The 22,570-nt window shown below is 35.1% G+C and overlaps 1 protein-coding gene across 1 annotated transcript in view; it reads left to right on the forward strand.

The window, feature by feature from the left end:
- Positions 1 to 21,149, forward strand: part of OSTN (osteocrin) — a 36,573-nt gene extending 15,424 nt beyond the window's left edge. Inside the window, exons 4-5 of the mRNA XM_059922082.1 lie at positions 17,199 to 17,295; positions 21,044 to 21,149. Of these exons, the coding sequence (XP_059778065.1) occupies positions 17,199 to 17,283 (85 nt within the window). The 3' untranslated portion in view covers positions 17,284 to 17,295; positions 21,044 to 21,149. The remainder of the gene's footprint in view (positions 1 to 17,198; positions 17,296 to 21,043) is intronic.
- Positions 21,150 to 22,570: the final 1,421 nt, after the last annotated feature.

Raw genomic sequence — 22,570 nt, forward strand, 5'->3', positions numbered from 1 at the left:
TTCTTTGATTCCTGGATCTTGCAATACAGTCTATAAAATAATTTGAAAGTCAACATGTAAACATTTATGTAAATATTTATATATGAATTTATAATAGCATACATAGCATATACACCAAATATTTATTACATAAATCTTATAAATATATATAATCTACATTGAGATTCCATCATAACAATTTCTTTAGGAAGTGTCATAGATACTATATTAGGAGATATAGTCTATCTAACATAGCTTGGCTTGGAAGAAAAGGAAATTGGCAAGCACTTAGTCATTTGAACAGATTTTCACATATAAAGGCTAAAAATAAACTATTATAAGTGTGTAAAAAATTATGGAATATTGTTCTCATGAGTACTTCCTGAGGAAGCTACTGGATGAAATTCTTCAAACAATCAAAATGACTGGAGAAGTAACATCATAAGAATTGGTGTGAACGTAACTTTAGAATTAAAGTGTGATGATGGTTCCAAAAAAAAAAAGAGTGCCATGTGTTATAGTTATGCAGTCTGACAATATAGATACAGCAAAGTATCAAGCAATTCAGGGACAGTAGAGGGAGCATATGAAATTTAGAATGAGTTTTTGATTGCTTCATGGCTATTAACTGAGAATAAAAGGATATTACAACAAATAGTTGCTTGCAGACATGGAGAAGAAGGGAAAACGTGGAATTTTCTCTTTATAGAATCTGTACAGCTAAAGCAATGAAGAAACAATAGAATTAGTAGATGTAGAAATTCTCCTTTATAGAATTATTCCAGCTAATAAATGAAGAAGGAGTGGTAGTATTAGAATGTCTCTATTTTGCAAACCCTAATGAAATGATGGCTTTCGACAATGATTGTCAGTTTCTGCTAGCATCACAAGAGGAAAAACAGTGAGTCATTATATGCTCCCTGATGGAAGAACTCAACACTACCCATATAACAGAATTGAAAAAAAAAAAAATGTCTTGCCTCTACTTCTACCTGCCAATTTCCAGGAAATATAGAAGACAAAGAAATGACTTCAGAAGCATTATAGGGAAGCAAACAGCAATTCAGACTGTAGAAAACAGCAGAATAAATAACCTAGTTTCTTCAATAAATAATTTACAAAGATTTGAAGAAAAACAAGAGATGGAGGAGGGAAGGGATCCAAAAGATCAAAGTAGATTTAAGGGACTTATTAACTAGTCACAATTTTGGGGGGTTGTAATTCAAGCAATGGTCTGTTTAAAAATTAACATGTGTAAGAGACAATTGTGAATGTGCACTGAGGCTACTTAATGATTTTAAGTAATTATTGTCTCTTTTAAATATGAAAATGGTACTGTGGTTACATTAAAAATTAGATTTATTGTTATTTAAATATTTAGTTGTAAGTATTTGTCTGGGATTTGCTTCAAAATAATACAGGAGTGGGAATGGAATAAATGAAACAAGACCTACCATAATCAGTAATTGTTGACTTAGAATGATGCATACATGGGAGTCTATTATACTATTCTATTTTCGCCCGTGTTTGAAATGTTTCATCACAAATTAAAGAAATGAAATTAAACAATAAGATAAACAAGAGATTAGACCTGGCAGAAGAGTAAATACATTCACCATATGATAACGCTAAGAAAACGACTCAGAATATATCACAAAGGTATGGAGAACAGAATGAGAAATTATAACGTACAATTTAATCTAATTAGAGTTTAATGGTGATAAGTAGAAGAGAATCACTATTTAAAGAAATTATGGGTATTTTTTCAATAATTTTCCAAAAATGGTGAAAAAAGATGATTTGCCGAATTCCGTAATAACAGCAAATTTTGACCCAAATAACTAGTACTATTTTTGAAAGGTTAATTGGGTTAAGAAAAATTATTCTGTTAAAAGGAAGCCAGGTAAGAGATGGCTTAAAGGCCTGAACATTCAGGGCATGTTCTTGGGATGACTAAATAGCATGGTGTAGGTTCAGCAGCAATCATTCATATTGTTGCCCTCTGGACTGTGCAGTACAAAACCTATATAATCTTAGTAAGTGTTTCTGGAACCAGATTGTGATGGTCCCATTGAGTGTTGTATAAAGAAAGGATATTAGTAATTAATGATCTTCAGAGGTCAAAACTGGTCAATTTTCTTTTTCCTTTTTCTCTACCTTTCCCTTCACCTCCAACTACTTCCAGAAGGTTGGAAGTGTTAAGGACAGCTAATGCATTTGCACAGAAGTTTACGCATGAGCTTGAAAAATTGAGGACTTCCCCTAATCAAGACTCTATATTTTGTTTCATGACTACAGTTAGAATACAGAGACTCTGCTCCTTTGTACTCTATGGCTTAACAACAAAGGTGACCTCCTATATCAGGACTGTTTTATTTAGCATTTATTTAGAATGACATATACAAATTAATAGTTTTCTTTTTTACATATAATTTATTTATGTCTTTTATACTTTTATTTTTGATAGTGGATGTTTTACCCCCTTTTTTTTTTTGTAGCTTTTTTTTTTTTTTTTTTTAATTAATTAATTTATTTATTTTTGGCTGTGTTGGGTCTTCGTTTCTGTGCGAGGGCTTTCTCCCGTTGTGGAGAGTGGGGGCCACTCTTCATCGCGGTGCGCGGGCCTCTCACTGTCGTGGCCTCTCCTGTTGCGGAGCACAGGCTCCAGACGCGCAGGCTCAGTAGTTGTGGCTCACGGGCCTAGCTGCTCCGCGGCATGTGGGATCTTCCCGGACCGGGGCACGAACCCGTGTGCCCTTCACTGACAGGCGGATTCTTAACCACTGCGCCACCAGGGAAGCCCTGTTTTACCCCCCTTTGAATTAGATTCCATGAACACTTCCTGTGAGATTTTCCTTCAGGATTCTTTTTTTATTCAGGAATTCCTGTTCTTGGTCTTAAAGCAAACATTAAATCTGTCTGTTAGAGATTTGGAAAACAATGGGAGATAAGTAATAGATATTGCATAATATATTTCTATACACATTCTTGAGTTTTAATTGAAAAATAATTTTAGATTTCTTTCGAAGTATAATGCTAACTCAAACAACATTAAATGTTAAATTTTTCTATCATCTGTTGCAAAGATATTTGAGAATCATTTAAATGTATATGATAAAGTCACAGGACTAAAATGTGTGTTTTCCTACATTTACTAGCAAGAATATACAGGTTAGAGTTTTGCAACTATTTTATTAAAAGATTTCTAAAAATTATCGTAATTTTGCTTGGGAGAGCTGTACATAATGTTATTTGCTGTTCTTTGATTACATTATATGAGATAAGACCTTTGGTCCTTTAGTCCAGATAGCTTTACTACTTCTTTACTTGCTTTTGAATTATTCACAAGGCCAGGATTATCTTGTTACCTTACTATGCATGAACGTATACAGAACACTTTCTTTGTTGCTTACAAACACTTGTGATGTTCATGTATATGCCATCAATTTTTCTCCTTCTCGGGGCATGCATTTTCTATTTTCTCATACTCACCGAGAGAAGGTTATAGGTCTGAGATCCATTTTCCATACTGTAGCCCAAAGATTTCACCCATCACTAAATCTAGGAATTCATAAGCTCTTTCTGTGTCATGGGCCACTGTGGACCCCTTCTCAGAATATTGTTTTTAAATGGATAAACGTCATGAGTTCATAGGTTACTAATATATAGAATCAGAATTATCATAATACTTAAAATGAATTTGTAATATGGCAACATATATGCTTCTTTATTAATGCATAAAATAAGATCTAAAAGACATGTCTAAATAACAATAAATTCAAGTAGTGCTGAACATAAAAACAATTTCAAAGTATCTGTAATGATAAAAACGTCATCTGAATGTATCTGTGATTTCTACTGTGACAAGGGTTTACTTACTACTAACACCATTGTGATTTGTTCTCTACATTCATAACTGAAACAAATGCTATATTTCGATTAGAGGATAATGAGACTAAAGGTGTAACATTTCCCATCCATGTTTATGGATCCTTGAATTACATGACCCCAGATTTTAAAACTCTGTCTCACGCATATGAAATGCATTATTTTATTTTCAATTACTATATTCAGAAAAGAAAAATTTTAAACTCTGCTTTTGAAAATGTGAAGAATGAATGAACAGCTAGGGAAAAAGAAAAAAGAAAACAAACAAACATAAAAAATACCAGGGCAAAGTCCATGTCAGATCATCATAAAATGAAGCAAAGAACCATCTGTTGTTTCCTATTTTATATCATATTTAACATTTTTTTCACCTGAATATGACACTAGCTTCATTTTCAATTGGATGTGCAAGTTACTTTAATTCTCAGGGCAGAGTTATCTCAACTATGCTTTGAAGTTCAAAATATTTCTTCATTCGGTTCACTTGTTTAAAGCCTGAAGTTAATGGTCATTCAGCTTATGAAAAATAAAAGGAAGCAGTTATGACCATATCCCTAGCAAAATCGTATCTACTATTTGAATGACACTTTAATATTAGAAGGTATTGGAATTTTTCTAAAGGGTGGTTTCTCTCACTTCTTCACACAACACTGAAAATGCCTTGTAAAATATTAACAAAAATAATAATACTTTATATCTGAATTTAATTAGGATAATCATTTTCACAACTGTTATTGTTTTAATTCTCCCATTAATATTTTGAGGTCAGCAAAGCAAGTAATATCATTGTGTCACTCGGGGTTCCTGCAGGAAACAGGCAGGAAACAGGAAACATTTGAAATAGGAAAATTTGAGAAGGATTTAGACACAGGAAGACTATTTACAAAAGGCTGGGTAGAAACAAATCATAATGGATGGCACAACAGCCCAGGACCCTGGTCTGAAGAGTCAGATGCCTTGGGAGAAGCCGTGACCTTCAGTTAGGAGAAAGTGATCTTGCAAGGAGGCAGCGAGAGGAAAATTATTCTGACTTCACTTCCTCTCTCCTTCCAGTCTCTTCTGCCAAGGCTGCCCATTAGGCCTGTCCCAAACCAAAGCCAGGGAGCACAGGCACTTTTCTGGGATCCAGAGAGGTTAGTTTCCTTGACTGAAAGTAGGGTGAGAAAAGTCAGAGAGTGTATCTGGAGAACAGATGGAAGACACCCAGTACAGTTATATACATTCTATAGATTCAGGTCAATAAACACTTTGCTCTCTAACATTGTTATTATAACCACTTAATTGAAAGAGAAGACTCCATAGAACATAATTAGAAAAGCAACTTTATCCCTCACCCACATGCATTCAAACCCATTCAGTAGGAGTTGTTTCCTATCTCTTGGGTAAAAACACAGGCAGGTACTATGACCCTACAGGTCACACTGAAATGATAAAAATTCGTCTCATCACTTTTACTAGAAAAACAATCATATTTCAGTAATTAAAATAATAAAAATAATATGTTTTAGCCCAAACTATGAATATTATTAAAGTTTCTCCTTTTCAAGCTGGAAAGCTACACTGGGAAGAGGTTTGTGGTCAGTTTGTCCTCACCCCTTCCCCTACCACACTGGGCTGCCTTATGTTTCCTCCAGTATTGGGGATGTGGGTGCAGAGAAGTAAAGAAAAGTCTTACTTGACTGATGCTATCATGACTTGACTTTTGTGCTCTCTGGCCTCAGTAAATGCTCAAAGATGACTCCTCACAATGGGCCGTTTTGTGGGGTCACTGCATAACCCCCATAGGGAACACTGACATAAATACCTTGCCTCCAGCAATGCTTCTCTTTCAGCAGGTCAGTTTTGCTCTTCACCTTCATCCTACCAGCTCAGTTTCTTCATTTGACACCACCAGCAGCATCCTGCTGAGGCCGCCTCACCCATAACCCCTGGCCAAAAGCCCTTCAGGGAAGTTTCCTTTTATAATTAACCTAGGCCAACTCTACCCACATGCTCGCTCTACATCTGTTCCACAGAAAACCCACATCCTTGACTCTGGTCACTGAAAGTAAAGCTGTTGCTTATATAACCACTTCTTCACTCTGGCATCGAGCCAATTCTTACAGCATCCTGCCCTTTAGATTTCATAGTCTGTTCTGTGAGGTCTACCCTGCTTCAATGGGTATATGCAAACTTTTCTTGAAGCCCTTTCTCTATATGAAAGAAGAGGGAAATGTCACCATTCTCCAGAAACTTGCTCCAGAGAAATTCTCCTTCTTTACCTATTCAATATCAATCTTTTTATTGGATTAAGGTTGAGGAAATTAGTTTGTAACAACCTCCTTTACAAATAGTGCATAACTTTAGCACCTTACTTTGGAATGCAAGAGAAAGTACCACAGTTTTTTTTTTTTTTTCCCCCTTCAACTTTTCTAGGCCACAGCCAAAACTGAGATAGAAAGAATCCAATTATAACATTCTGATACACTGGGGTTTTTTTTATTCCTAACACCCTAAGAAGATATTAGCCCCATTTTATTAGTATATTTTCACAGATATAAAATGATTTCCTTGGCATAATGTAGCTACAACATCAAGTTGTTGAACTCCAAGTCCAATGACTTTCCACTGAAATAAGCTGCTTATGATAAAGAAATTAAAGTTATATGTGAATAAGGCACTTGTCCAAGGCCAGGAAAAGTGAGATTCACTTAGAATGCATGCATTAAATAAATCATTTTGAAAAACTGTACCAACGGTATATGTGTTTCTATCCAAAGCCAGACATAAGGTTCAGACTAAAGTTGAGAATAGCAATTCCAACTTCAATTTGTCAGATATGATTGCACTTCTTGATGACCATGCCAAAGATTAAAGGTGAAAATCCTAACATTTCACCTTTCTACTTCATTGTGAAGCAATGTCGCAGGCTGAGACCAACCTAGGTATCTCATGATTTTTGCTACTTTCTTCCAGCACGTAATTGTTAATACCCAAAGGAGGTACTTCAAAATGGGCTCCATTTCATAGTGAAGAACACAGAGAAAGGATTCAGAATGTGGTGCCCTATTTCCATGTTTCCTTCCTCATATTTAAAAGCCTGTCTGTACTATAGGAAATGCACTTGAGCATTGATCTTGGGTCATTTTTCCCAATAATTGTTCTTTACTGCTTGCCTCTTACACCCCAGCTCAACTCCATGGAAAGAGAGAGTTCCTTTACCTTTTCTCTCTACCCTTCATATATGAAGGTTTTAAACTTTCTCCTAAAAGGGATAATACTTGATTCCATATATGGGCTTTGAAATGTACATTACCTACTCCCCCAAAAAGAAAATTCTAGAAGACATTTTTGTGTAAATTCATTTGCTGGATAGAAGTTTTGAGTGTCATCAGACCCTCAAAGAGGCTCATGAGCCAAGCAAATGAAAATCCTTTCTGCCTAATCCTACAGCTCTACAGTAGTTTCCAAATCAAGCATGCCTGGGTTACTTTACAGTGAACCCTTTAAATCTCATTTTTTCATTCCAGTGCTCCTGGTTTGTTTCTGAATGCTTGTTCGTATGGCCCTTTCCTTGGGATAATACTTCAGAAGCTGACATTATGCCTAGTCAGCACCATCATCATACGTTTAATAGAATCTATTTAACATTGAATTACCACTTTTGAGACAGAACTCCAAAAGTCATAAGTCAACTGTGTGCTAATGAAGTAGCAGTTTCTTTCATCATTCTAAACATATCCCATTTATTTAGTCATATTTCTCAGCCTTGTGTTTCCACGTAGAGAAACTCCAGTTAAGGAAAGACTGGCCCCAAGCCCCACCACTTAATTCACTCCTTCTCAAAGGAGAAGTAATCACGTACTTCATAGGTCAGTTTGCGAGGAGTAGTTGAGCATGTTTAGCTCATCCCTTTTCTTTCTGTTTTTATTTGATAATTATGACTAATTGTGTAAATCCATCTAATCCTCAAATGAGATGTAAGAAAGTCATTTAAATGCAAATTAAAGTCTTATTCTACATTCAGCTTGATCAAAATGACATTTTGATTTCTCCACATTGATCATTCATATCTTATTTCTGTATTGCTTCTGAAGGTGGACTCAGGAAAAAAAGGCATTGTGTATTGGCCCTTAAAAACTACATCATCACTCAGACTTAATGTGGTCCTTCATCAGAACATTCTGGAATTTGAATTTGAAGGCCTAATTGTCTCTTTTAAATTTAAACATGACTGTGGACTTTAATGATTTCTCTTTTCATTCTTTACAGGGACTTGCTGAGTCTCCTTCATTTTACTCTGTCTCATACATCAGTTTTTCCAAGCTCATAAATTTATATCTAACTTCCTATAGTCATTTATTAATTCTGTAATTTTAAATTGTGGTAACCAATATTGCAGGATTTAGGGGTCAACATTTGTTTTATTGTTTTCATATGCCCCATAAGTTCTTCCTGGAACCCCCAGACTTGGCTGTGATCTCTTCTCTTGTGGAATCCCAAAGCACTTTGAATCTTACCATATTAGATCTCTATTGTTATGCAAACAAGTTACCCAAAACGTAGCAGCTTAAGACAATAGTAAACATTTATGTTCTCACTCAGTTTCTGTGCATAAAAAATCTAGGAAAAGTTTGCATGGATGATTCTGGTTCAGGGTCTCTCCCAAAGTTACAGTGAAGAAGTTGGCCAGGGCTGCAGTCATCTGAAGGCTACATGGGGCCTAGGGATATCCATTTCCAAAACGGCCCACTCTTAATGCTGATGACAGGAAGTCTCAGTCCCTCACTAGCTGTTGCCAGAAGGCCTTAGTTCATTGCCATGTAAACCTCTCTATAGGGCTGTGCGATGAACTTAGGAAATGGCAATTGACTTCCCCTAGAATGGGTGATCCAACAAAGCAAGGCAGAAGCTGCAATAATTTTCATTACTTAGCTTTAGAAGTCATTTCCACAATATGCTATTGGTTACAGAGGTCAGCCCTGTTCAGTGTGGAAGGAGACTGCATTACAGTAGAATTATTGGGGTTTATCTTGGAGCCTGGCTACTATACTCACCTAAGCTTTAAAGTATACTTATTTAATTCTGTGTTTTACTCATCTAAATTACTGAACTATTTAAATGAACATTCTCTGTTAGCCATTACTATACTTTCCCTTTTTGCTGTTACTCAATGTTGGTAGAGCTGCATGCCCTTCTTGAAAGGGGCCAAGCATTTTATTGTCCCTTTAAGATGTAACAGCAAATCAGACTATTGTTTTTAGGGAACACCCTCCACACTCTGATTCCTAAGTTTCTTTCCTTGGAACTCAAAACAGTAAGCAGGATCAATAAAAATTGTTGTGTATCCTACAACTGGGGGAAAAAATGTTTAAGTTCACATGAAACAACTACTAAAATTAACAAAGTATCTGTTCACAAAATAAGCCTTAAAATTTTTAAAGGCTTGGTTATCATACAGAACATATTCTCAGACCATGACATAATTAAGTAAGTAACAAAAGGATACCTAAAAAAGAAGGTACAGTTCTCAACTCATTTCATGAGAATAGCATTATCTGGACACCAAAACCATGTGTGGAGAGAACAAGAAAAGAAAATTACAGGACAACTTCATTAATAATTATAGATATGAATTCCTACCAAAAAAATCAACAAAACAATTCCAAAAATATATCAAAAAGATAATACACCAATATCATGTTGGGTTTATCACAAAAATACAGTACAGTGTTGATTTGCTTTAGAAAGTCAAATAATAGAACTAATAAATTGAAGAAATAAAGCCATATCATCTCAAAAGATGCAGAAATAGCATTCAATAAAATTAAACATCTATTCATGATCTAAATCACCAGTGGACTAGTAACAGAAGGGGCCTTTTTTAACCAAATAAGGGACTCCTATTAAAAAATCCTGCAACATATATTCTTAAATGATAAGCAACAACAAATCCAATAAATTATTGAAGGTCTTTATGGAGAAAATTATAAAAATATATGAAAAGGCACTAAAGATAAACTAAATAACTGATCTTGGATAGTAAGATTTAATATTATAAAGATTTCAGTTTTCTCCAACTTGATTTATACCTTAGATTCAATACAATTCCAGGTAAAACTGCAAAAGGATTTCCCATGAAACTTGACAAGGTGAATCCAAAATTTATGAATAATTAGGTGTGAATATAGAAAAAAAAAGGAGAAATATGACCCTTATGTCACTCCATAAATAACAAATAATTTTAAAAGGTTTAAAAATATAAATGTGAAAGGCAAAACTGCAAGAGGTTTTAGGGCAACATAGGATAATATTTTTGTAACATTAGAGGTGATTTAATGAACAAAATGTAAAAATATTGATAAATTTCAAAACAAAATTAAAGATTTTCATAAAAGACACAATAAAGAAGATTAACCACCAATGGGAAAGGATATTTGCTCATAATTGACAAGGTCTAATATTCAGAGTATAAGAAATTCTCCTACAAATCAATATTTAAAAGAAAAACAAACCAATAGAAAAACAGGCAGCAGACTTAAGTACTTCCAAAAGAAGAAATCCAAGTGGCCAATAAGCAAAGGGAAAGGTGAGCAACTTCATTAGTATTCACGGAAAGCAAACTAAGAACACAATGAGATACAACAACAAATGTACTAGATTGACAAAACTAAAAGTCCACAATGGGAAGGTTGACATAGATTTGAAACAATAGGAACTGTCATACACTGCTCTTGGGTGTGTAAATTGGTACAACAACTTTGGAAAACAGTCTGGAACTATGTAATAAAATTAAGTATAGGCATAACTAGCAATTCTACTTCTAAAAGTATACTGTAGAGAAATCCTTAAATGTGCATTACAAACATGTAAGAAAATTTCTAGCTGAACAGTACATAACAATAATGATAAAAAAAGAAAAAGAAATACCTCAAATTCCCATCCATGGTAAAATGTATTAATAAGCTGTTGTATATTCATTATTCATAAAATGAAATACCATATGACACTGAACATAAAAGAACTACATCTACCCATGACAACATGGACAAATCTCAAAACACAATATTTGCTGAAAGAAGTCAAGAAGTATTCACACATTTCTTTCAAATAAAATTCTAGAGCCATCTAAACTAACCAAGAGACTTTTGAACAAAACATATAGATTATAAAGAAAATAAAGGGAGATATTAGATCAAAATTTGTCCTACAGATTACCTCTGGGACGAAGTCATGGGAGGGATTCAACTTGGGAGGTGAAGTACTGGTAATACTAAAGTACTGGTAATATTTTATTTCTTAACTTTGTGCTACCAATAGGGATGTTTATTTTATTTTTTTAAACTCAACATAGGTGAATTTATAGACTCTTTGGTATGTATGAAGTGATTCTAAATAAAAAGTGTAAATATAAGTTTTCTAACAGTTGTTTTAGAATGGTGAACATCTTTAGAAATTGAATTATCAAAGAATATAAATTTTAAAGAAAATCCTATTTGGCTCAGGAAGTCTGTATTTTAGTCTGAAGTTTAAAATTATATTTAAAATAATCCATCCTCCTTATATTACTTTAATAGATATTCTTTACCCTTAAACTACCTTCAGAATATTTTAGAATGGAAAAGGTGGATTGTTTTAAATGGATATATAATATAAGCCATGTCATACTGTTATTTTGTCACAAGAGGGACTAGATACTCAGAAAGTACGGTTTTCCCTTTTGGTCTTAAAAATATTTTTCTATGTTAACATTTATGTTTTATACACTGTGTATTACTGTCAGTGAATGTGTTGTAGATTGTAGTATGGTTATATATTTCATATCAGCAAAAATGTTAAGAGAAATACTAGTTTACCATTTTACTTCTGAATAGATAGAAACTGTGTAGAAATTATTTAACTTATTAAGGTATTGTTGTTTTTTGGTAAGTAGAAGAAATAAATAGAATCCAAGTCAACATCCCCTGGTTACTAATACTTTTTGGATCAAATCTGGGGGAAAGAAGGGAAGGAAAGAGTAGGGAAGAAGGAAGGAGAAAAAGAGTTTATTTGTGCTTTTTACCATACCACAACTCCCTCTAGTTTACTTGAGCAGGAAAAGTATATTAACCATAGTAAAGAAAGAAAAAAATGTTATTTTCATTTATTTTACCTTGACTTTTGAAAATATACATTGGTAGTATGGACCAATAAATGTTCTGTTCTAATTTATAATGATGCATGAAACCATCATACTTCTCTTTAAAAAAGTAAGAGGATTATTTTTTGTGACACTGTCCATTCTGCAGATGCTTTGGGAGGTCAGTTCACATGTGAGGCACTACTCTTTTCCCAGGTGCCATTTCCTTCCTCTTCTCATCGGTCCTTTGAACACCTGGAAGGGGCTGGTTTCTCACTTCTTCTTCTGTTTGTCTGGGACTTTCCCTGAGCATTTTCCTCCATCCCGGGATGGCTTCTACCTTACCTCTTCCCTGGAGTTATAACGGGGAGTTGTCCATGAAGGAATTTAAGGGCTCAAGGAATAAAAATCACATCAGTTTAATGTTTTTACGTATTAACCATTTATACTCAGACATCAGCCCTAAATCATACAGACAAATGTATTCAGTTTTTTTTTATTTCTATGGCAATAAATTACCACAAACTTCTGGAATTAAGCCAACATAAATTATATTATCTTACAATTGTGTAGGTCAGAAGTCCAGGATATCCTCACCAAATACCATTCTAGACCAGCCGTCCCCAACATTTTTGGCACCAGGGACCAGTTTCATGGAAGACAATTTTCCCACAGTGGAGATGGTTCAGGCAGTAATGCGAGCGATGGGGAGCGATGGGGAACAGCAGGCGAAGCTTCGCTAGCTGGCCCGCCCCTCACCTCCTGCCGTGCGGCCCAGTTCCTAGCAGGTCCCGGACCGGACGGATACCGGTCCACGGCCTGGGGGTTGGGGACACTTGTTCTCGACAACTTTGATATGATTGATGGATAGCTAGTGGGTGACCCCTAAAATTCCTTCTGTATGCTGCTAAGGGCTTTCTCTTTCACCTAGTCTACCAGCAGGATACAGAGGAAGTCAAGAGATTAGCAGGCTGTGCTCCTTCTTGGAGGCTCTAGGGGAGAATTCATTTCCTGCTCATTTTAAGATGTTGGCAGAATTCGGTTCCTTTTGGTTGTAGGATGTAGGTCCTCGTTTTCTTTTAAGGATGTCTAGAGGCCACAGCGTTGCTTGATTTGTGACTTTCTCCTCCATCTTCCAGACTAGCAATGGTGGGTTAGGTCCTTCTCCGATTGCAGCTCCCTGACCCACTTTTCTTCAGGCATCGTCCACTTTTAAGGACTCCTCTGACTACAGTGAGCCCACCCAGATAATCTAGGATAATCTTCTCATCTCAAGGTTTTTATTAATCCCATCTGCAAAGTCCCTTTTGCTATGTAAGGTAAATGATTTACAGATTCAATGGATTATGACACGGACATCCTTTATTGTGGCAGAGGAGGAGTGACCATTATTTTGACCACGAGGAAAATAACTGCTTAAGTGAGGAGTCTGTAAATCTACTTATGTGAATAAAAATTATTTTAAAATATCATGAAGACATTTTTCTTTTTATTCCAGCAGTCATTATTTATAATTACATCAGAAGACCTAAAGCACAACTGATATGCAAAGTTTCCTATGACTCTTGACCATTCACTCTATGCTAATTTTATAGCCCAATATGTTTCCCAATTGAATGTCAAGTTGAAAAATATGTAGTCAATTTATTATCATGATATCCAGAAGTGCAAACAATAGGCACCACTTAGGAGGGTGTGATTTTCAGAAACTTGAAGAATGGAGGCAGAGGTATGGATAGGTGAAGGATAAGCACTAAGTATTTTTTTTTCCCAGATTTTCCCGTATTGGTCATACTGTTGTCTAAGAGACAGTCCTATAAGATCATATATACAATGCTATCTACATTGACTAGCAAAACGAAGGGCCAACCCAAGAAGGAAGATAGATGTGAATCAGCAGAAAAGAAGGCTGAATTAGATTAAAAAGAAAAAAGAATAATAATAACATGTGTCTATTCCTACCAATATCATTTGAGGGTAAGCTCCCCATCAGGGTCACTTCCTATTTTTATCATCCTTGTATACACAGCACTAAGCACAGTACCTGGCATATTGAACGCATTAAATAAATATTAATTATCTTCAAATTAATTGTTTTAATTAGAATTAAACAATATTTATAAAATTTTCTATGTGCAAGATACAGTAATAAAAGTCCCTCATGTTTCCATTGTTCTCTATACTTTTCAGAGCTTTTTAAATGAATTATTTACCTAATAATGATATGAGGAACATTGATAAGACCTGGTAGTTAAGGCAAAAACTTGGCATCAAGAAAAATGAGAGAACTTTGTCCTCTACTATTCGTATAATATTAAATCCTTGTCATGTAACTGGCTCGTTTGTGGGTTCGAAAAGTTGCTAGGCGTTTGCAGATGCCTGCTCCCGTGGTTTGGGTAAAAACTCAGGGCTTGTGGACAGTAAAAATATTTTTAGAAAAAAGTTACCTAGATAAATAGGCATCACACCCATCTGCTGTAGCCCGTGTGACACTATTTAAGCAGGCAGTGACATGCTGAAGAGCAGGAAATAGGTTTTAACCTGGAGGTCACGGTGCTTAGCGCAGCTTCTCAGATAAAATACTAAGTGAATATAGGAGAAAATAAGAAACCTGCAGCGTTATGGTAGCAGAGGCATTTGAGCGCCTACTGTGACCCAGGCCCTGAGCCACACTCTAGAAGTTTTCATTTAATCCTCACCCAGCATTAGAGGTTGTGGGATCTTAGTTCCCGGACCAGGGATTGAACCCGGGCCCTCGGCAGTGAGAGCACAGAGTCCTAACCATGGACTGCCAGGTCATTCCTTCAAACGACAGTACAATCTTAAGCAAAGGTAATGCCGTTTCTCCAGTGCTTCAATCAGCCTGGGAGGCGTCTGCTCATCACTGATATCCAAAATTTCACAGGATGGCAAAGGTGGAAAACTCTGCAAAACCACTTCTGAAACCAGCGGTTCTGTACTGAGTTATTAAAAATAATAAAAAGTTACACAGGAGAGAAAGAGTTATTCAAACAAGTTTAACACCGTGATAAGAGCCCCAGTCCAGTTAACATTGTACCTTGTTGGGCTGTCATAATACTTCCTTAAAAACGTGTTATAAAGAAGGAAAAATGAAAAAAAGTTATAGTATATAATAAATGTCACTTACAAAAAAAAAATCCTTGTCAATCTGACAGTACTTAATTATAGGTTTTTGAAAACAAAGACTATTACTGACTTATTGATCCCAAGACAGCTACAAAAGGAATCATACATAGTAGGTACATAGTAAATGATAATAGGAAAAAAAAAACGTAGATTTTTTTTTTGTAGTTTTTTTTCATTTTTAGTGTTTAAATTATGTAGTATAATACTGACAATATAATGCAAGTAATTAGAAAGAACAAAAGAAGCTATTGGAAATGCTCTGAAACAAACCTTTTTTAACTCTTTAAGCTGTTGAATATTGATGAAGTTGTCTTGAGAGGTAATTAGTTTATCACTGAGATTTTCCAGTGATGAGCTCTATCATTGCTGGTCAAAAACTGAAGCAGAAATTCTTACATTTGGGGCGAGAATTAACTTTAAGACTCTTTCCTATTCCAAAACTATTTGACTGCTGGTAATGTTCTATTTCTTGATCTGGGTAGTTATTGTGCTTATGATCTGTATATGCCTCATGTTGTTCACTTAGAAAATACTTATCCTCTTTTCTGTGTGTATATTATGTCAATAAAAAGCCTAACAAATCTGTAAGTCAACTCCCTTCAGCTGTGAGATAAATCACTTATTTACATAGCCTTCTTAGCTTCTCCAGCTAGCAGGGCTGTCACCATGCTCAGGGGCTGGCATTTAAACTCTTTTTTAATTGACTCTAAACTAATCAGCAACTTAATTTGATCCATAAAGATCATGATGCAGTTTTAAGATCTCAGGACTCCCTTGGTGGGACTCTGGCCCGCCCCACTGAGATGGCACCTGATGACCTTTCATGAAAGGAATATGGATTTTGCCATGCTCTCAGAGGAGCTAGCAGTTATTTTTCTGTTGCCACCAAAAAGAAAAAAAAAAGAACAAACACCCAAAACTAACGGAACAAAAACCCCCAAACCTCTGTGGCTCGGGGTAAGTGCTCTGGGTAGATTTCTATCTTCATTAGGAAGACTGAAAACGTCTTTTAATTCCAAGGCCAGTGTATATTATGCATTCACAGCTCTGGGACCTCTTCTGTTAGGATTTTGACTTGATAGCACTAAGTGATGGCAATAACAAATCTAATTAAAATGTTTCTTTTTTTTTAAATTAATTAATTAATTTATTTATTTTTGGCTGTGTTGGGTCTTCGCTTCTGTGCGAGGGCTTTCTCTAGTTGTGGCAAGCGGGGGCCACTCTTCATCGCGGTGCGCAGGCCTCTCACTATCGCGGCCTCTCTTGTTGCAGAGCACAGGCTCCAGATGCGCAGGCTCAGTAGTTGTGGCTCACGGGCCCAGTTGCTCCGTGGCATGTGGGATCCTCCCAGACCAGGGCTCGAACCCGTGTCCCCTGCATTGGCAGGCGGATTCTCAACCACTGCGCCACCAGGGAAGCCCCCAAAATGTTTCTTTTTAAAGAGATAATTTATGGAACATACAAACTGTAAGGCCTCCTGTAGGATTTTTTTAAATTTATTTTAATAATGAAGTATTTTTTTCCCAAACAATATTTGAGTACATATAACAAACATAGACCATCACATACAAAGCTTCTCTAGGTAAAATCTGAGTGAAGACCTGAGAGGCACACTTACCCCACATTCAGTCTTGGCATCAGCATCCTTTCCTCCCCCTCCTTTCCCAGGAGAACCATTCTAAGGGAGAGGTTGGGGAAAACCGCTGACCTAGTGCAATCTTCCTCAATTAACAGAGGAATACACCCAAATCTGAAGAGGGGAAAGGGACTTACCCAAACTAAACACTCAGCAGATTGTTATGTTGATAAGACCTGGCTTTTCATCTGGGCTATTTGATTTTGGATAAGTTATTTAATTTCTCTAAGCCTCAGTATCCTCTGATATAAAATGGAGGTAGTCAAACCTACTTCAACAGATGTTGAATAGAGATAGTGTCTGATGCATAGTGGGTGCTGATGAGTGAGAACTATCACAGTTATTCCAACTCCAGAAGAAAGTCCCCAGATCTGCATGAAATAAAAGAGCAAAACTAATGATTGATAACTTGGACTTTAGCTTAAAAATGTTCTTTTTTGCTTGTTTCAGGAAAGTAGTAAATCATCCAAAAAGGCGATTTGGTATCCCCATGGATCGGATTGGTAGAAACCGGCTTTCAAATTCCAGAGGCTAATTGATTCCAATCGTGAGTACAATTTGAAGAAATATAATACCTGCAGGCTTTGATTAACATTTCACAATGGGCTAACTGATCCATCTTGGTTTGTAAATCCCCCTTTTGATTCCTTAGCTTATAAATTTGCTTTTTCAAACATTTCTGTACTTGATTAGTATATAGATGCTAAATAATTTAAATGACATTAAAAAAAACCATTCCTAGACCTACTTCACCCTAAAATAAAAGATTTAGTTATTCTCACAGACTTCTATGTAATTATTGAATATTAATATGCAAAGATTAAAATTCTAATAAACAATAAATCACTTTCATAAATATAGATAAATGTGTAGCAATCCCTCTACTATGAAGAAGACACATTCTAGTGACACACACAATTTTGTTGCTAATAACTACATTACCAGAATTATCATCATGAACACAGGAGAGAGAATGGTGTCGCAGAAAGGGTATTAGCCAAGGAATCAGGACATATAATCCAAATCCTGGTTCTGTCATTCATTATCTCATTTCCATCAAGATACCTTATTTCTCTACAGCTTGTACATTTAGATAGTAACATAAGGGTATTGTAGAGATTAAATTAGATTCTTGTACTAGTCCCAGAATGTATCGGACACACAATACGTGCAAGTGATAACAGCTTATATTACAGTTCTGAAAATTAACTCTGTGCTGAGTCCTATACTAGTGCTATACATGCATTGTTTAATTTACTCATCAGGTTCCATAAAGTAAGTACTGTTACTATCCCAACATCTTGAGAAACAGTACAGTGTAAGGGGTAAAAGTGCCAGGTAGAGAGCTCAGGCTTTTTGGGTCAAATCCCAGGTCATTTATCTGTTAGCTGTGGCAACTTGCTTAAAGTCTAAAAACCTCTTTCATAAAATGAGGATAATAATAATTTCTACCACATTGCATTGTCCTGAGGATAAATGAACTGATATACATTAAGCACTTAGAATTGTGCCTGACATGTGTTAAGCACTCAATAATTATTATTATTATACAAATAAGTGGAAAGCTTAGATATATTAATTAACCCACAATGCCACATAGCTAGTAATTGATACAAGTATAATTCAATTCCAGAAAGCTTAAATTGTTAGCTTATATTTTAAACAATATATTTAATCACACATATTATATGTTTTAAATACTGAATATTTGTTGCATATAAAATCTAGGCAATGTATTTTCTCCCAATAGGGCTTACAGAGGGTGCATTCTTCCTTGCAAATAGATAAGACAACCCAGAACTGCTTTGACAATTTCAGGCTACAGAGAGAAAACTCTGCTTTCTGCTTTTCTCAAGATAATCCTCAGACCAATGATGCCCCAAAAGAATCACATTAGCCTTGATCCTCTTTTAATTTGTCATGTCATTTTTTTCTCCTCATCAAATACTCTCAACCACAATGAAAAGTCAATATTTTACCTGGACTTTCTCATTCTCAGAATGACTTATTTAAAATAAATATTTTTCTCTGTGGAGTTGTTGATCAATGAAGTTAAAAAGTTACTGAATGTCCATAAATAATGGGAGGACTTACTGAATACAGCCAATATCACTGCCTTTTGAGCAGCACCATCTTCAAAACTCAGACTGGACTGTCTTTATATCTAGAGATACACCAAGTATGGTCACTCTTGGGGCTGTTAACAATCACCACATTATATCTGAGTAGGAACTAACTGCTATCAAAAATCAAGTAACTCCTTGAAATTAGGGCCACAATCCTGTAGTTTCTTGAAGTATTGAGAACGTTATGACACTGAGGTTAAAATAATTAAGTTCAGTTGGTTTCCACATGTATCCTATCACCTTTGCAACCCTTGATTATCACCCATTTTAGTATTTCTGAATTCATCCAAAACAGGTTATGATAAAAAGAATCATACAAGAAACTCATTTTTCCTATAAATTTTTATATGAAGTTTTAGACCATAAAAACTCCAGAGAGCTACTAAACTATGAAAAGGCCGTTGAATTAACATAATGTTTTCTGAATCACTGTTGAGTGAAATCCAAATTAGTATATTATGTCCTTCACTTAACAGACTTTACAGAGTATCATGACAATCACTGTCCTTATTATTATAACCTCAAGAGAGTAATATCACAAAAAAAATATTTAGAAAAGAACTTAACATCACATATTTTCTCTTCCTTTTTTCAATCATTGTGTGTTCACCTGCTCAACCATCGTTTCTATTCCTTACTTCCTGCTACTATCACCAAGATTTCTCAGACATTTTTTGACTTCCTCATGTGAAGTTTCATGTTTTATATTTATGAATAGTAAAAGCCATCAAAATATATTTCTGATTTCCATTCAACTTTTCAAAATTACTTTTGCTATGTTATTTCTTATTGTCACAATATTCCCTTGAATTAAACAGGAGATGTAATATGTGAATCATTTAATAGATAACTTGGGTCATTAAATAGTGTTCACATAATCACGCAGCTAAATCTTTTGAGATTCAAGAACATAAAGTCTCATTTAACCTAAATCTTTTTTTTTTTTTTTTTTAAATGAATGAGAACACGGGCTTTGAGAGGAAATTGATTTGCCCAAAATTTTACAGACTTTTGGACAAAGCAAGGTATAGGACCCAGTCTCTGGACTTCTAAGCCAACATTCTCTTCATAACCCATAAGACCTGTGTGCTAAATTGTTATTGTTAACTTCACTGATTAACCATTTCTTAAGGAAACAGAAACAGTATCTCAGACTTTATGAAAATCTTTGTTTCACTTCTGTGGGAGTTGACGTACACTCATTTGGAGCAATTTTATTTGTGGGTTTTCACCTTCTGGATTTCAATATAAGTCTTCACACTAAAAATGAAACTGGTAGTAATCATGGAAGTTTTTCTTGGTTTGAAATCAAGTCTAGATACAGCTGCCGTGTGTTACTTAGTTTCCAGAACAAATGCTAATCTCTTCCCTGATAGGCATTTTGGAAAGGAAGACAATCTGATTTTTACACAATGTCCTCCTCAGATCATTAATGTATTGGACCCAAGTTTTGAGTTTTTAATAGGCTTCAGTTCTAAGCAACTTGAATTAAGAGTGGTAAAGTTTCATAACTTCTCTAGATACAATTAGCAAGTTCTAGGTCTCTGCCGTTGAAATCAGGATGCCCACTTGATGAAATGTGATAGAAATATGACCATCAACTGTGCTACCCCGGCTGCCAAATGCCTTAAGACTTTTAATAATGTGAGGCAAACGTTGCTGTATTATACTGACAATTTTTATTTTAGAACAATATTGACACACTATCATTCAGATAAATTAACGTAACTCTCAAATAACAGAAATATTGTGTTTAAATACCAGTATATGGTTGGACCCTTTAAAAAGAGCAAAATGTGCAATAATTATCACATGTTAATATAACAATAGAAGTAGTAATCAGATTTTCTTTATCATTCACTTGTCATGGCAACATCCTTTGAACCAAGACTGAAAACTCAAAATAAATAGAGGTACCGGAAGAATGGAAGTGTGGATTCAGCATAAGCGCCTAGCTGTTACATTAAAAATATCCTTTTTTAATAAATTTTGATCTGAAATTATCATTTTGCATTATTGTCTCTGCAATAAAAATATGGTGCATAAGTAAAAGCTATAATGAAACCTCATGTAATTAGAGTTTTAGCTCTTCTCCACTGAAGTTGATGAATTTCCCCTTATCTACAGAGTTCACATTAGCTTTAACATTTTCAACTTTCATTTTTGCAGACACAACTTCCTTGGGTGAAATGTCACAGAAATATGGAAGATGCTTCGGTGAAGTTCTTCACACTCCTTAATGATTAAACTTCTAAGGAACGTTCTATAATCCTTTCCAGAGCTTTAACTTCAGTTCATCCCATCACAGTAGTGTTGTAACTTCAATTAAATTGTGCAGATAATTTCAATGTATGGATATATTTTAAATATATATTTTAGTTATTCATGAACAACCTAGTTGGCCCCAAACCTTACTTTTCTAAGAAACACAATACAGTGAAACGCTTTCTATGTGCATTTACCATTTACATATATTATTGAAGAATAATAACTGAAGACTGATTTCTTTCAGTAAAATTTAGGTACAATCCATTTGTTCATCATTGGGGAACAAGGAAAGACAATGCTGTATAGTTTCTCTTGAAGTTTTACTTCTCTCGTATCCTTTGTCTGTGAGGCTCTTGAGTAATGATTATGAAACTAGGCTTCTCTTATATTCAAATGTCAATCCAGTTCAACCAAATAAAACACAGTCCCAGTTCCAGAAACAAGAGAAAAATGTCTCTGAGCAGAAAAAAACAGCAGTAATTAAGCCCATAAACTTTATTCTCTCAATGAACTGAGAAACACTGCAGGTAAGAGCACATTGACTTAGAACTAGGAAATGAAGGATATTACTCATTTGCCAAGTTTGGCTATCTCATGTCCCCTAACAACTTTCCATTTCTCTAAATTACAACTTATAGTTAATTAAGAGCAGCGGTGGCTGATTATGAGAACAACTACACACAGAAGTAACAGATGAAAGTATGGGGAAGTCAAAGAATCACCAAGTAGGAAACCACCAAAGCACTTGGGGCCAGTTAAGTTCACCTAATTTTAGCACAGTATATTTTAGCACATTACAATAAACAGTCTTTTTGTTGTTAATCACTCATCTAAGAATCCATTTAATTTGTTTCATACACTGTGTTTAATAAAGCATTGAAGAATATATGAGAATGATTTCTTTAAAAAGATTCAAATTATTTTTAATTGGCCTATGAAAGCATAAGTTTTGGTATTCTGGAAAGCTCAGCTCTCAGCAAAACTGTGTTGTTCTTGTAATTTAGACGCATAAGCCCATTGTGCATTGGATATGCTTTCAAAACATAAATATAACTTATTCCTTGGACCAGAGATTTAGCATAAGTCAGCAGAAATTTAAAAACCCTCTGAAAACACTTCTTTAAACCCTAGTAATCACTGTCAAACAGACCTGATATGTGGGAAGAAAAAAGTTCGGTCAGCAGAGCAAAGGTTTATTTTAGCCTAAAAAGGAAGACTGTGGTGAGAAGGTATAGTCATATCAGAAGAAGAGGAGAGAAATGGGTTGTTGTTGATTTTAACTAAAAATGAATTAACGTACGATCCAAATAACAAAATAAACTCAGACATAGAGATGAACATATGCACTTAGAATACAAAGTGGTATTTTGTATATAACTTCTCCTTGAGGGGGGAAATGTTCTAACTGCTGAAAAACTTTAAGTTTAG

The sequence above is a fragment of the Balaenoptera ricei genome, chromosome 4 (genome assembly GCF_028023285.1).
Source record: "Balaenoptera ricei isolate mBalRic1 chromosome 4, mBalRic1.hap2, whole genome shotgun sequence".
Taxonomy (NCBI): Eukaryota; Metazoa; Chordata; class Mammalia; order Artiodactyla; family Balaenopteridae; genus Balaenoptera; species Balaenoptera ricei.